This window comes from Pogoniulus pusillus, chromosome 36, assembly GCF_015220805.1.
Source record: "Pogoniulus pusillus isolate bPogPus1 chromosome 36, bPogPus1.pri, whole genome shotgun sequence".
Classification (NCBI taxonomy): domain Eukaryota; kingdom Metazoa; phylum Chordata; class Aves; order Piciformes; family Lybiidae; genus Pogoniulus; species Pogoniulus pusillus.
In genome coordinates this window covers 76,983-93,201 of record NC_087299.1, presented here as the reverse complement: position 1 = coordinate 93,201, position 16,219 = coordinate 76,983, and the positions used below count along the sequence as shown (strand labels likewise).

Genomic DNA, 16,219 nt, shown 5'->3' with positions numbered 1-16,219 from the left:
TGTCAGTCTGACCTCAGTGCCAAGGAAGGGCATGGAGCAGGGCATCTCAAATGCCTCCTACATCATACAGACAACACACAGGGGCTCAGGCCCAGTCAGCGTGGGTTTATGAGGGGCAAGTCCTGCCTGACCAACCTGATCTATGCCAAGGTTACCCAGCTGCTGAATGAAAGAGAGACTGTGGATGTTGTATTCCTAGGCTTTGGAAAAGCCTTTGATACTGTTCCCCACAAAATTCTTGTAGATGAATTGGCTATTTGTGGATTGGCTGAGCACTGCTGGGCAGGAAGACCCAGGGAGTGGTGGTCAATGGAGTTAAATCTGGCTAGCAGGTGGGCACTGGTAGTGTTCCTCAGGGATCTGTGTTAGACCACTTCTGTTCAACCTCCTCATTGATGACCTTGATTCAGGCATAGAAAGTGTCAGCAGAGAGTTTACAGATGACACCAAGTTAGGTGGCAGTGTTGATGTGAATGAGGGTACAGAGACTCAACAGAGGGACTTGGATAAGCTTAGACCAATGTGCCAATGTGGTGGTTTGGGTGTACCCTGCCCCCCCACACTTTAGAAGTACCCAACTAGATTCAGCCAGGCTCTGGGAATATAAATGAAGCTATTTATTTACAGCTAGCACAATATACAAGCAGCTATTTACAATATATATACAGTTATATACAGAAATATACAAGGTAAAAGTAATACAGAACCACAACTCCCCTCCCAGAAACCTGAGTCCCCAGGAGGGGCTCTCAACCACCCCTGCACCTTCCCCCTACCCCTCTCAACCTTACCCCAGTCCTAAAGAAGAATAGAGGTGCAGCCAAGAGGTTAAGAAGCAAAGGTGAGTGGCAGGTGAGGTTAGGGAGATGCAGCTCAGTCAAAGTCCAGCCCAAGAGTGAAGTCAAAATTGGTGAAAGTGTTATCTATTGTTTACCCTTCTTGTTCCCATACATCTCAGTGAGACTGTGAGGGGAGTAGACATTACCAATGGTTTTCTTTTCATAGCCTATGATCTACTTTTTCTCACCAAAATATTCTACCCTGCTTCAAACTAGCACAGCCAACATTGATGGGATGAATTTCAACAAGGCCAAGTGCCAGGTCCTGCACTTGGGTCACAACAACCCCAAGCAACACTCCAGGCTTGAGGCAGTGTGGCTGGAGAGCTGCTGGCAGAAAGGGACCTGAGGATTGTAATAGACAGGAGCCGAATGTGAGCCAGCAGTGCGCCCAGGCGGCCGAATGTGAGCCAGCAGTGCGCCCGGGCGGCCGAATGTGAGCCAGCAGTGCTCCCAGGCAACCGAATGTGAGTCAGCAGTGCTCCCAGGCGGCCGAATGTGAGCCAGCAGTGCTCCCAGGCAGCCGAATGTGAGTCAGCAGTGCTCCCAGGCGGCCGAATGTGAGCCAGCAGTGCTCCCAGGCAACCGAATGTGAGTCAGCAGTGCTCCCAGGCGGCCGAATGTGAGCCAGCAGTGCACCCAGGCGGCCGAATGTGAGCCAGCAGTGCGCCCAGGCGGCCGAATGTGAGCCAGCAGTGCGCCCAGGCGGCCGAATGTGAGCCAGCAGTGCGCCCAGGCGGCCGAATGTGAGCCAGCAGTGCGCCCAGGCGGCCAAGAAGGCCAATGGCATCCTGGCTTAGATTAGAAAAGCTGTGTCCAGCAGGAGCAGGGAGGGGATTGTCCCTTTGGACTCAGCTTTGGTGAGGCCACACCTTGAGTATCGTATTCAGTTTTGGGCACCGCAATACAGAAGAGATGTGAAGGTGCTGGAGTGGATCCAAAGGAGGACACAGAAACTGTGAAGGGCCTGGAGAATAAATCCAATGAGGAGCAACTGAGGGAGCTGGGGATGGGTAGTGTGAAACAGAGGAGGCTGAGGAGCAACCTCATTGCTGTCTACAACTACCTGAAGGGACATTGTGGAGAGGCTGCTGCTGGCCTCTTCTCACAGGTAACTGGAGACAGAAGAAGGGGGAATGGCCTCAAGCTGAGGCTGGAGAGGTTTAGATTGGACATTAGAAAAAAGTTTTTCACTGAGAGAGTGGCCAGGGACTGGAATGAGCTGCCCAGGGAGGTGGTGGAGTCACCTACCCTGGCTGTGATGCAGTGCTTAGGGATCTGCTTTAAGGTGAATCCTGTAGAGTAAGGTTATAGGTTGGACTTGGTGCTCCTGAGGGGCTTTGCCAACCTGCATGTTTCTGTGTTTCTGTGATTCCATGAAGCCCACAGCATCCCCTGGACCCCACTCCTGCAGTGTGGGAAGGAGCCCATGACTTCAGGGAGGAGGGAGCTGTCCTTGAACAAGAAGGACATTGAACATGGTGGCACCCTGGAACAGGGCATCAAATTGTTCCCACTTGTATCCAGCCCTGGCCATTACCATAACCATCCAGGGAATGTGAGTAAATAAATCCTGCCCCACGCTGCAGAACTCTGCACACACAGAGTACTTGGAGATGGTTTAGGGCAGGTCCTGCTCAGTATCGGGCTGAGAAAGGAGAGTACTGGTGGTTGGTTTCTCCCAGACAAATGCATGGTCCCAGTGGTGGTTGTCCACCATTGTGGTGTCCAGCCCTGGCTGGCCATGTGCGTGAGCAGACTGCTGATGAGGCTGCAGCGGTTAACGATTGCCAGGTCCTGGGGCTGCTGCTTGCTTGGGGTCACCAAGGTGGTGGCACGTGTCACCCCACACCCTGCGTTCCCCTTCTAGGGGGGGATGCTGCCATCAATGGAGGCTCTTGTTGGGCCTGGAGTGTGCCTGGAGGGGCAGGTCCGGTCGTGCAGAGGGCATGATCCCTTCCCCACGCTCGTGTTGAATTCCTGGAGCCACCCCCGGCGCCTCTGCGGCTTTGGAGGTGGGGTCCCGACTCGTGGCTGCGGTGCAGGACAGCATGGATGGGGTCGGGGCTCACCCCCTCCAGCCCCTCTTCCCTGCCTCCCATGAGGTCCCCCATTTTCCCATCTCTCTCCACTGTTGCCGAGGGGAGTCTCCATCTCCCTCAAGACCTGAACCTCCCTGCTAGGGTCCGATCCTCCCCCATGCCCTACAGGGCACTCCCCAGGACCCAAACCGTCCTCCTCGCCCGGGCCCAAACCTCCCCTCCCTAACTCCCGATCTGCCTCTCCCAATACCCAGACCCCTCCAGCAGCTGCCCCTCGCCTCTTCCCTCCCCTAGCCCCTCCGGTCCTGCCGGGGCGGGGCCGGGGTGGAGCCGGGACAGCAGCGGGCGGCGGCGGGGTCCGGGCGGCGGCGGCGGCGATGGGCGGCGGGGCACGGGAGCTGGCTGGGTACCTGGCGGCTCTGTGCGGCTGGGTGGCGGCGCTGGCGGCAGCGGCATTGCCTCAGTGGCGGCAGAGCTCGTACGCAGGGGACGCGATCATCACGGCCGTAGGGCTGCATGAGGGGCTGTGGATGAGCTGCGCCGCTCAAAGCACCGGGCAGGTCCAGTGCCGCCTGCACGATTCGCTACTCTCCCTAGACGGTGAGTACGGACGGGGCCCCGCTGCTGCCGCGGGACAGCGCTGTCGCGGCTGGCGTCCGGGCTCCCGCGTCGGTCCGAGCTGCCCTTTGCCGTGGCAGGGCAGAGCCCCACTGCGGGTTTGGCAGGCCCTCGACGCTGCACGGGGCCGAGCTCCTCTTGCGGGTCTGATTCCCCCTCTTATATCTGGATCCCTCCCTGGGTTTGAAACAGCGGCTACTATGGGGCTGAAGTCCTGCTGTGGGGCTGAGGCCCTGTAGAGGTCTGAGCCTCTCTGTGGGTTTGAAACGACCCCCCCTCCACACTGCTCTGAGCCCCTCTGTGTGGGTTTGACTCCCCGTGAGAGTCTGAACATTCACCATGGGTCTGAGCCCCTCCTATGGGTTTGACACCCCCACCCAATGAATTTGAACCCCACCTCCCGTGCTTTTGAGCCCCACAACAGGTTCTGGATCCCCTGCAACAAGTCTGTATACTCCACACATCTGAATGCCCCTATGGGTCTGAAACCCCGTGCCCCTTCAGTGGTCTGAGCCCCCAGCAGGTCAGAGACTCCCATCAGCCATGGATCCAAGCCCCTCTAATGTGCTCGAACTCCCCTCAAAAGGGTCTAAGCCCCCTTTCCCCCTCCACTGATTTAAACTCCAACTGTGTGGCTAAGCCCCACCCCACAGCTCTGAGTTCCCCTTGGCCTCTATCTCTGCTGTGTGTCTGAGGCTCTCTTTTCCCCATGGGCTTGAACCCACTTGCTCCCACCCCTGGGGTTTTGAGTTCCAGGTAGGGACTGACTGCTGCATGAGGACATCACAAGCCCAGACTGCACCACTCTTGTGATGTTTGAGGACCTTGTAGGTGAGGTGTTTCCCAGCTCGGAAAATCAGGGTGAGGATGACTGTGGCAGAGAGAAAGGTCAGGCATCAGGGGCAGTGCCTGGAGTGGAGGTGTCTGCACAATATGGGGAAAGGGTGATGCAGAGCCATGCAGTGAGGACAGGGTTAAGGACAGGTTCGTCCTCAGCATGGGACGAGGTGACCTTGTTTTCAGAGACTGGCACAAGCTAGTGAGCAGCTTTTCTCCCCACCCCTTGCAGTTCACATCCAGACTTCCCGGGCTCTCATGGTGATTTCTCTCCTCCTGGGCTTCTTTGGCATCATCGTGAGCGTGGTGGGCATGAAATGCACCAAAGTAGGTGAAGAGGATCCTGTTACCAAGAGCCGCATCGCTGTTGCTGGAGGTGTCCTCTTTGTTCTTTCTGGTAAGGCAACTCCAGGTGCCTCTCTGGTGCATAAAATCTGAATGCTTTGTGAATCTGTTTGGTGGAGCAAGGGGAGAGGTTTGGTGATGAGCTGCTGTTGCTCATGTTCAGCATTTGATGTTTAGTTGTAGATGTCCCTGGTTACTGCAAGGTTAGATTAGATGACATTCAAAGGTCCCTTCCAACCTAACCTCTTCTGTGATTCTGTGACCAGGTCTGTGCACATTGGCTGCTGTGTCCTTGTACGCAACACAGGTGACCTACGAGTTCTTCAGAGAGAGCAGCGTCCCCATCAATGCCAGGTGAGAGTCCAGCTCACAGGATGCTCTTTGCCTAAATCTCATCTTATGCCTTGCAGGTCTGAGCAATATATGGGGTCTTAGACAGATGTGCCACATGGGGTGGGACCCTCTGCCACCTCACAGATGCCGTGTTGCAGAAGATCTCCCTGATGGTAAAGTTGGTGACTTTACAGAGGGACAGAGTGAGAGCACTCTGCAGAATTTCAGTGCAAGGGAGGATTAAAGCAAGGGGAAAATGGAGAGAGCTGGGCAGAGGAAGCTCATGAAGTACAACAAGGGTGAATGTAGGATTCTGCACATGGGAAGGAATAACCCCCTGCACCAGCACAGGTGAAGTGTGACCTGCTGGGAAACAGTTCTGTGGTAAAGGACCTGGGAGTGCTGATGGTCAAGTTCACCATAAGCCAGCAATGTGACCTTGTGGTCAAGAAGGCAAATGGTCTCTTGTCTGACCAACAGGCTGAGGGAGGTTCTCCTTCTCTACCCTGGTGAGGCCACATCTGCAATCCTGGGTGAAGAGAGACAGGGAACTGTTGGAGAGAATCCAACAGAGGCTGCAAGGATGTGCAGGGACCTGGAGCATCTCTGTGAGGAGGAAAGGCTGAGAGCCCTGGAGCTGTTGGCCCTGGAGGAGGCAGCCTGAGAACAGATCTGGTCAATACTCAGCAGGAGCTAAAGGATGAGGGGCAATAGGGTGGGGCAAGACAAGTAACAGTAGCAGGACAAAGGGCAACAAGCACAAACCGGAACTTTTTTTTGGTGTGCGGTTGCTGTAGCCCTGGAGCAGGCTGCCCCGAGAGGCTGTGGAATCTTCTTGTCTGGGTGCGTCTACTGATGTCTGGAGATCCCTTCCAACTGCCACCTTGATAGGATGCTGTGCACCACAGTAGCTGGATCTAACCCATGTGAAAGACAAGGATGACTGCAGAGAAAAGAACGTCTGACTTGTGGCCTTATTAAGATGTGAAGCATCCTTTGCCCATCTTTCTTCGTTCCTTGTCTTTTCTGCACCCTCATCCTGATGCTCCCCTCTCTCTCTTGCCTCAGGTATGAGTTTGGCTCAGCTCTCTTCATCGGCTGGGGCGCCGCCAGCCTCACCATGCTCGGAGGGTCCCTCCTGTGCTGCTCCTGCCCTGCCAAGGCCCGCCAAGGCCAGCAGTACTACCGGCAGTCACAGCCTTCCATGTCTCGGGAGTATGTCTGATCCCCAACCCTTCCCTCCTGCCACCAAGTGCCTTCCTCCCTCTCAAAACTAGGCAAGACCCTGGCACTCCCAACCCTGCCTGGTCTCCGGATGCTCCATGAGACCTTTCTCATCCTCTTCCTCAACTTTCAGGTTTCAGCACCCTTTGCAGCACCATCCTCTAAAATAGGGGGATTTGGGGGTCCTAACTCCCATATGCATCCCTGCCAAGCTGCCCCTAGCTGGACATGTTTGCCTTCCCTGGGATGTCCAGGATGTGGGTGGCTGGACTGTGTCTGCCAGCAGAATGACTGGGCGCTGCCGCTGCCCACGCTGCTGGTCCTGTGGGGGTGTGCATCACAGCAGTGCTTTATGCTGGGACACTCCTCCCCACCCCACGTTTTGGGGAGCCAAACCAGCACTTGGTTTGCCTGGGATGAAGCTGCTGCCCACCTCCACCTGACCAAGCCCAACTCGAGTGTCCCCGTGCCCTGCTTTGGGCAGAGGGATGTTTTTTGGGCTGCAGGCACTGCCCTGTCCCAGTGCTTGCCGAAAGCCAGGTGGCTTTCAAGTTCCTGTTAATTGTTATTAATTCTTTATATAAGCTTGATTGCTCCAGCTGAGCTAAAACCTGCTCTGGGCTTAGTTCTCACCAGGCACAGGTATGGGGCCTCGTTAAGCTGAAGAAGAAAGCGTTGGGCAAATTAATGCAGGAAAAGCTGGGCTGTGCACACAGAGCAGGGGTTGTTTTGGTTCTGCTGCCCGGCGCAGCTCGTTCGGGTACAGAGGGACCGGCCCCTGAGCTCTGCTGCCTCCCCGCCGTGTCCAAACCCTGCCAGGAGCCCGGGAGCTGGCGCTTGAAACATCAGCTGTGGACGTGCCCATAGCCTCTACCTCCTACCCAGACTGCACGGCCGCTTACGGCTCGGCACGGTTCGGAGCTCCGCTTCCAGCCGCAAATCCCCCGAGCCCACCGGGCCTCCGTCCTGCCCGAGCTGGGCCACCTGATGTGCCCAAAACATGGAAATGATCCAAACTGCTTGAACATTGCGGGGGATTTATGTTTTGGTTTTTGTTTTTTCCCAAATCCCTGCTAGCTGGAGCAGCTGACCTTTCCAGTTTTGCTTTGCCCAATGTTGTTTTAATTTGTTCTGCATTTTTATTTTCCTTTTTAATTTTATTTTCCTATATTTTGTTTTGGTCGTCGTCGTCCCCATTTTCCTTTTCCTCTTATTTTGTTTGTTGTTTTTTTTTCTCCCTGATTTACTTTCCTTTATCTTCCTCTTTCATTTTTCCCTTCTTTATTTTGTTTTACCTCTACTGTATTTTACTTTACTTTCCTCTATTTTTATTTTTCTCTGGTTTACTTTCCCCTATTTTATTTTGTTTTATTCCCCCCTGTTTTCTTTTGCTTTCCTCGGTGCCATTTCATGCCCACAGCACTACGGCGGGTCTGGCTCTGCCGACGGGGGAATCACAGTAATTCCAGACAGGGGTTGATGTCTCCTTGCTCGGGGGCACTAACAGCCTCTTTCTCTTTTAAATCGCAGACCCCCTCTCAAATTGTCTTCAGCTGTCGGGGGAGAGCCGGGCTCGTAGCCTGGCTACACCCATTGGGTGCTTGAGTGACTGCACCTAGCTGACGGGGTTCCCCTCCCCAAACACCCCCAAAGCTGCTGCAGTGAGGAAGGAAAATCCTGCTCTGTAACAACAAGAAATCAGCCCAAAGTCGTTCCACACCGTGGCACTGCCCAGGAGGGTTTTGTTCTTTTAATAGGAAATGACACTAACTTTTCTATGGGGCATGGTCAGGAGAATGGGGCTGGGGGGAAGCTAAATGCATTTTTTTGGTCAGTTATTTGTACTAAAAATTGTGTCTCGGTGGGATTAAAATATTCCCCATTACGGGCATGACTCTAATATCATCTCTTTGTTCTCCCCCTTCCCGTCCCCACAAGCAGCTCCTTTACAGCTGGTGCCCGCAGGAGCTTCTTGCCCATGCTGAGCTACCTCTGGGCAAGTGTGAGGATCAATGTCTCGAGTCTTGTGCCATGTGTCACTCTCAAAAGAGGGGATGTGGCCTTAAAAATCCCTCAATTTAAGGTGAAACCCTAGAAAAGCTGGGGTGTCCCATGCAGCAGGGTTGGTCCCAGCAGCTTCTGCTTGCAGCCACTGTTTGGTGGCTCTTCTTGAGGCCGAAATGCCACCAGCGTTCTCCTGTTGGGGACCTGCAAGCTGGACTCTTCCTTATCTTCTCCCATTTGCCATCAGTTCAGAGCTGGCCTGTCCTTCGTCAGGCACTTTGCTAATTTAAGCTGATTTTTACTTTCCCTGCAGAGGGGCAGGACCCCCCCATCCGGGGATGCTCTTCCTGGTTGTCTTTGGGGAATGTTTTCCAGCCAGGTTTTTTGCATGGTCACTATCTTAGCTGCCTTGCCCTGTCTGCAGCACCTGCTCCACAACAGACCCTCCTCCACCTCAAAAAGCACACACTTGGTGGCTCCTGTGACATTTCCATGGCTCACTCTTGGATCAGGCTGGAAGTACATCAAATGAAGGGGATGTGTGTGAGAAAATAGTTGAACAGTGATAACATGTTTGGGGGTACAAAGGCCCTGCCCTGTTCTCTGGACAGTCCTCTGTGTCTTTTGCACAGGGCAAAGTGGGGCAGAAGGTGGGAAGAGGATGTCAGGCTCACTGCTTTGTGTGGGATCTGCCCCTGCCATGTCCAGGCTCAGCCAGGTACTTTTCCCCCACCAGCAGCATCTTTCATTTAATAAAAGCAATGTGAGGAGCAGTGTTTAGGTTCCTGGTCTTACCTTTTGCTTGCGTTCAAAAACCCATGAAATAATATTTTTAAGTAGGTAGAGATGATGGAAAAGGAAAAATGAGCCCCCCAGGGGCCAAGGTCACAGCAAATTGCAGCAAATCACCATGACACTGAAATTCCACATGAACAATAGAGGAGAACGGGGGAAAAATTAAACTAATGAAGGAATCTCTTTCACTGCCCCCTGTTAGGGTTAGCAAAGAGATGTCTCTGTGCAGTGTTGCCCTTGATTGGGGGCCAGGCTGCATGGGGAGGGCTGCGCTCATGCTGCTGAACTGGGGCTGTTCTAAACTCACACAACTGCCCGGACTGGAAAAGCCCTTTCAGATCATCCAGTCCAATCCTTAGTCTAACACTGACAAGCCCTTGACTAAACCATGTCCCTCAGCGCCACATCTATGCAACCCAAACACCTCCAGCTGACCCAACCACCTCCCTGGGCAGTCTGTTCCACTGCCTGAGAACCCTTTCAGTGAAGAAATCATTCCTAATGTCCAACCTGAACCTCCCCTGGTGCAGCTTGAGGCCTTTTCCTCTCGGGCTGTCACTTGCTATTTGGTTGAAGAGATCCCAGCAGGCTCCAACCTCCTTTCAAGGCATTGTAGAGAGCCAGATAGTCTTCCTTTAGCCTCCTTTTCAGACTAAACACTCCCAAGTCCTTCAGTTGCTTCTCCTCAGCCCTGTTCTCTAGATCCTTCCCCAGCTTTGTTGCACTTCTCCGGACACACTCCAGCCCTTCATTGTCCTTGGCATGAGGGCCCCAAAGCTGCAACCAGCACTCAAGGTGTGGTCTCACCAGCACACAGAGGCTCAGTCCCTGCTCTGCTCCTGCTGGCCACACCACTGCTGATCCAGGCCAGGACGTTGGGAGCCTTTTTGGCCACCTGGCCACACCCTGGCTCATCTTCAACTGGCTCTCTTTTAACACAGGATCACAGGATCACAGGATGTTAGGGGTTGGAAGGGACCCAAGGAGATCAAGTCCCCCCCCCTGCCAGAGCAGGACAATCCTATCTAACGCAGATCACAGAGGAACACAACCAGACAGGCCTTGAGAGTCTCCAGAGAAGGAGACTCCACAACCTCCCTGGGAAGCTTGTTCCAGTTCTCTGTGACCCCTACAGTGAAGAAGTTCCTCCTTGTGTTGAGGTGGAACCTCTTTTGCTGCAACTTACACCCATTGCTCCTTGTCCTAACCCAGGGAGCAAGTGACAACTCTAGATTCTTCTCTGCTGAGTAGCTTTCCAACCACTCCTCCTCAAGCCTGCAGTGCTGCTGGGGTTGTTGTGGCCCAAGCACAGAACTCATCACCTGGTATTTACCGAATCTTACACAGTTGGCCCTATTGCATCAATCTAGCCTGGCGAGGTCTCTCTGTAGAGCCTCCAACCCTCTAGCAGATCAGCATCCCACCAAGCCTGGCGTTGTCTGCAAACCTACTAGGGGTACGTTCAGTTCCCTTGTCCAGGTCACAGGTCTGAGCCCCAGGAATTTGATGGTTTATTCATTTCTGTTCATTCTTATTTGTTCCCTTGCTCCACCAGCATCTGGAGAGTCCTCTCCACCTCCAGGAGGTGACCCCAACAAAGAGACCATCTTTATTTCTTTTATTTTTCCCTTAGCCACAGCAGCTCTCACTGCACACAAAGATTTGGGATGTTCTGGCAGCACCAGCTGCAGTTCTGTATTGTTTGGGGGGGTCACACCAGAGTTTCACCTGTCATGGAGGTATAAGTACCATAAACTCAGGTAGTGACAGACTGGGGGGAATGGAGCAAAGCTGGAGGTGAGGAGAGTCAACTTGGATGTGAGGAGGAAGTTCTGCACCATGAGAGTGGTGAGAGGCTGGACTGGGTTGCCCAGGGAGGTGGTTGGGGACCCATCCCTGGAGGTGTTTAAGGCCAGGCTGGATGGGACTGTGGCCAGGGGAGTTGGATCTGGATGATTCTTGTGGTCCCTTCCAGCCCTGACTGGTTCTGTGATTCTAAACTCCCAGAGACATAACTGCTGGGGAACAAAGGCTCACAAATGCTCCTGGGTGCTTTCAGTGCTGATTCATCATTCTGTGCCAAAGTGCTGAACCTGCCACTGTGCTAGTTTGAGCCTAGCTAGAATGTTTTGGTGAGAAGAACGAGATTACAGGCTGTGAAAAGGAAACAATGGTGAGGTCTGCTTCACTCCTAGGCTTGCTGAGATGTATGAGAACAAGAACACAAATACAGATAACAGAGTCGCTGTCTGGGCTTTAGGCTGAACTTCTCTCTCTCTCTAACCTAACCTGCCGTCTGTGTGACTAACCCATCTGCTTCCTAACCCCCTGGCTGACCCTCCATAGTACCTTAAACAAAAGGCAAGATCTTGGGTGAGATTGAGGAGTGGGAGGAAGGTGGAAAGGTGGTTGAGAGCCCCTGCTGGGGACTCAGGTTTCTGGGAGGGCTGCTGTGTTTCTGTAGTACCTTTTAACTTGATTTCTGTCTGTAGCTGCTTGTCTCTTGTGCTAAGCTGTGAATATAAAGCTTCATTCAATTTCCAGAGTCCGGGCGATTTCCAAAGTGGGGGGCGGGTCACATCCAAACCATCACACCTACCAAACGAGTCTGCTCCTCTGCTCTGCTGGGACCTCACCTGCAGTGCTGTGTCCAGCTATGTGACCCCCAACACAAGAGGGACATGGAACTGCTGGAGAGTATCCACAGGAGCCCACAAAGACAATCAGAGGGCTGGAGAACCTCCTCTGGGGATCAGGTTGAGGGATTTGGGGTTGTTCAGACTGAAGAGGCTTTAGGGAGACCTTTGAGCAGGCTTCTAATACCTGAAAGGGGCTACAGGAGAGCTGGAGAGGGCTGTTCAGAAGGGCCTGTGGAGGTAGGATGAGGAGCAATGGTTCAGAATTGGAGCAGGGGAGATTTAGGTTGGACAACAGGAGGAAGTTCACAATGAGACTGGTGGAACACTGGACCAGGTCACCCAGAGATGTGGCTGAGGCCCCATTCCTGGTGACATTCAAGGTCAGATTTGATGTGGCTACAGCATCCTGGTCTAGTTGGAGATGTCACTGCTGAGTGCAGGGGGGTTGGGCAAGACACCCTTTAAGGGTCCCTTCCAACCTGGCACACTCTCTTAAATCTGTGAATCTGTGAAAAGGGGATAAGCCAAACTCAAGCTGCAGCTACTGCACCCATTAGGCATCTGCATGCCTGTGTGGGGCTGAATCTTAAGGATTTGACAAGCCCTTATTGCACTGCCAAGACCCCCACAGCTCAGTGCCATGCAGGATTACTGAGGAAAGAACTAACCCAAAACAAACCTGACCCCCTCCAAGTGTACCTCTGAAATACAATCCATGGACTGGAAATTCGTGTGAATTGTGGGCAGCAGGGGCAGGCAGGGGAGTGCTCAGAGGCTGTAGGGACAGGAGGGTTTGTGAGACGCAGCGAGAAAAGGCAATTTCTTCCCCAAACAGTAGTCGGTTAGGCAACAATTCTGAAATGTTTAGAGCAGCCCCAGGTGCTAGGCAGGTGGGAGACCAGCTTCCAGCGTCACAGCAGCGTCCCCAGAGGCTGACAGGCTGTGCTGTCCCAAGCACTGCAATTGTTATCTCTTGTTTTCCACATCATGGGAACGAAAAAGCATCTTAGTTACTGGCTGCCTGCCTCAAAAAGGGGTTTAAGGATCCTCCTCTCATTTTAACTTCTTTCTCCAGCCACTTCCACTCTTCTGATGCAATCATATGGGGACCCAACACACCTTAGGCCACTCACTCCTAGTCAGTAATTAAGAGGTTTAATTAAAAGTTATTGCTTCAGTTGCTTCAGTTATTAACAGTGCCCACCAGGTGCCCTTGCAGAACAGGTCTGATGTCCTGCAGGTACAAGTGGCCAGTGAGGAAGGTGAATCATCTGGCTTGGAGGAAGCCTAAGCCCACCAGACAAACATCTTACATCAAAAAGGAGAGTCACTGTTATAGGAGACTCCCTTTTGAAGGCAACAGAAGGCCCAGCAGGCAGACCTGACCCACTCCAAAGGGAGGTCTGCTGTCTACGAGGGGCCCAGGTCCAGGATGTGGTAAGAAGGCTTCCCTCTCTGGTATAGCCCACAGATTACTACCCATTGTTAACCTTCCAGATAGGCTATGGTGACCTTAGAGGAAGAAAATTCAAGGCTGTAAAGAGAGACTTCAGGGCCTAGGGTCAACTGGTCAAGGGAGGGGGGGCACAGTTAATAATCTTTTCTCTTCTCCCTCTTGAAGGGACTAACCCTGAAAGAATGAGGAGGACTCACCTGCCTAACTCTAACTCCTGACTTTCAGCCTGCTGCCTCCAGCAGGATTTTGGCTGTTTTGGCCACAGGGCCCCCTACATGATGCCAGGTCTGCTGGCAGCAGATGGGCTGCACCTCTCCACAAGTGGAGGAAGATTCATATTGCAGGGCTTAGCTGGGTTCACTAACCAGGCTTTAAACTAGGTTGGATAGGGGAGAGGGTGAAAGCCAGGCTTACTATTGAGCAAGCCTGAGACAACTGTGGGGCGATGTGTCAGCTCTGCTGCTATCTCAGAGGAGGCAGATAACAATGAGTTGTGTGCTGGAGAGGATACAAGAGATGGCACATCAGGGTGGGAGGCTAACAAGAGCCTTCAGCCTATTACCCTGAGGCGTGCTGGGGACACACAAGAACTCTTTGAAGGAATCAAGTAATGAGGAATTGGCACACGCAGAGCTTACTGCTAGATTGGAGGCCATGAAAGAGGCTGGGAATGGACTAACTGCAAGAGTGAAAGCCAAGAGATGAATCCTCTCTGAAATGCTTACACACCACTGCACGGAGCATGGGGGATAAGGAGGAGGAGCGTTAGGCCATCACTGAGATATTGTGGCACAGCTCCCATGGCTGGAATGTTGTCATGGATGGCTCTGGACTGTTCAGCAAGGATAGAGCAGCAAGATGAGATGGGGGAGTTGCTCTCCATGTGTGAGAGCAACTGAAATGTGCTGAGTTCCATCCAAGGGGAGAGGCAGAACAGGTCAATAGATTGTGGGTAAGAATTACAGGATGTGGGAAAGGAGATGAAACTAGGAGTAAGATGTTGATGAGGCCTTCTACAAACAGCTGGAGGTAGCCTCTAGAGCTAACTCCTTGGTACTCATGGGAGACTTCAACCACCCTGATGTTTGCTGGGCAGCTCACACAGCCAGGCACAGACAGTCCAAGAGGCTCTTGCAGCGTATTGATGATAATTTCTTGATGCAGGCAGTGGAGGAGCCAACTAGGAGAGCTGCACTGCTGGACCTTGTATTAACTAATGAAGAGGGACTGATTGAGGACATTAAGGTCGGGAGCAGCCTTGGGGACAGTGAACATGACATGGTGGAGTTTAGTATTCTAGAGGGTAGAATCAGGCCAACTGTGCTAGTTTGAAGCTAGCTAGAACGTTTTGGTGAGTAGGACTAGATCGTAGGCTGTGCAATCAAACCAGTGGTGATGTCTGCTTCGCCTTGCTGAGAAGTATGGGAATGAGAAACACAAACATTTGGTAACACACACTCAGCACCATTTTCACCTCTAGCTTGGGCTTCCAGCTGAGCTGCATCTCTCTAACACACCCTCCATTTTGGCTATCCCACCTTGCTTCTTAACCTTGCTTCTTCCTTGGGACTGGGGTAAGGTTGAGAAGGGTAGGGGGATGGTGCAGGGGTGGTTGAAAGCTCCTCCTGGGGACTCAGGTTTCTGGGAAGGGACTTGTGTTGCTGTATTACCTTTTACCTTGTATATTTCTGTCTATAACTGTATATACTGTAAATATCTGCTTGTATATTGTGCTGCTGTAAATAAAAGCTTAATTCATATTTCCAGAGCAGGCTAAGCCTAGTCTGGGTGATTTCTAAAGTGTGGAGTGGCAGGGAACACCCAAACCATCACACCAACAAGTAGAATTGCAGCCCTGGACTTCTGCAGAGCTAACTTTGTGCTCTTCAGGGACATGCTGGCAGCAATCCCATGGGCTAAGACTCTGGAGGGGAAAGGAGCCCAGGAAAGTTGGTTAATTTTTAAAGACCACTTCCTCCAAGCCCGAGCCAGCTGTGTGCCCCTGAATGAAACATCAGGTAGCTGTGCTAGAAGAGCTGTATGGCTGAGCAAGGAGCTCCTGCAGGAACTCTCAGGGAAGAAAGAAACTTACAATTCATGGAAGAAGGGATTGGTCACTTGGGAGAGCTACAGAGAAGTTGTCAGGGCTTGTAGGGAGGCAACAAGGAAAGCCAAAGCCCTCCTGGAACTGAAGCTGGCAAAGGAAGTAGAACAAGAAAGCAGAGGGCAGGTGTGGGGCAGGGCCAGGAGGCAGCCTGAGAACTGAGGGTGCAGAGAAGGCAGAGCTGCTGAATGCCTTCTGTGCTTCAGTCTTTACCCCTAAGGCTGAGCTCCCCTATGGGCTCCAGACCCTGGATGAAGGAGAGGAAGCCTGAAGGAGGGAATGCTCCCCACTGGTCAGTGCAGACTGGGTTAGGGATCAGTTACACACATTGAACATTCACAAGTCCCTGGGCCCTGATGGGCTGCACCCAAGGGTGCTGAGAGAACTGCCTGAGGTTATCGCTCTGCCACTCTCCATCATCTTTGCCAACTGGTGGCAGACAGGAGAGGTGCCTGAGGGCTGGAGCAGAGCCAATGGCACTCCAGTCTCCAGAAAGAGCAAGAAAGAGGTTCCAGGAAACTATAGACCAGGCAGCCTCACCTCCAGACCTGGCAAAATGGTGGAGTGGCTCCTGCTGGAGGGCATCCCAAGGCACTTGGAAGAGAAGAAGGTTATCAGGAGTAGTCAGCATGGATTTACCAAGGGGAAGTCCAGCTTGACTGACCTGATAGCACTTTATGATGCCATAACTGAATGGGTAGATTCAGGGAAACCAGTGGATGTGGCAAGGCCTTTGACACCATCTGCCATGCTATTCTAGTGAGCAAGCTCAGGAAGTGCAGGATGGCAGAGTGGATTAGGAACTGGTTACAAGATAGAGTTCAAAGAGTGGTGATCAACGGTGCCAGGTCCAGCTGGTGAGCTGTAACCAGTGGAGTCCCCCAGGGGCCAGTGCTGGGGCCAGTCCTGTTCAACATCTTCATCCTTGACAGTGATGAGGGCACAGACAGGCAGAGTCTGCTCAGCAAGTTTGCTGATGGCAC

At 52.8% G+C, this 16,219-nt stretch overlaps 1 protein-coding gene across 1 annotated transcript; it reads left to right on the top strand.

Moving 5' to 3' along the window:
- The first annotated feature begins 694 nt into the window (after positions 1-694).
- Positions 695-8,129, top strand: LOC135190484 (claudin-19-like). Its single transcript, XM_064171888.1, has 6 exons — positions 695-2,397; positions 3,136-3,481; positions 4,569-4,733; positions 4,948-5,035; positions 6,083-6,229; positions 7,769-8,129. The coding sequence occupies exons 1-6, from the start codon at positions 2,269-2,271 to the stop codon at positions 7,815-7,817; spliced, it is 924 nt and encodes a 307-aa protein (XP_064027958.1). The 5' UTR covers positions 695-2,268; the 3' UTR covers positions 7,818-8,129.
- Positions 8,130-16,219: the final 8,090 nt, after the last annotated feature.

Coding starts and splice junctions, on each gene's coding strand:
- LOC135190484 (XM_064171888.1), top strand. CDS start 2,269: ATGACTTCAGGGAGGAGGGAGCTGTCCTTGAACAAGAAGGACATTGAA. Junction 2,398..3,135: donor ACCATAACCATCCAGGGAAT/GTGAGTAAATAA, acceptor CCCAATACCCAG/ACCCCTCCAGCAGCTGCCCC. Junction 3,482..4,568: donor TTCGCTACTCTCCCTAGACG/GTGAGTACGGAC, acceptor CACCCCTTGCAG/TTCACATCCAGACTTCCCGG.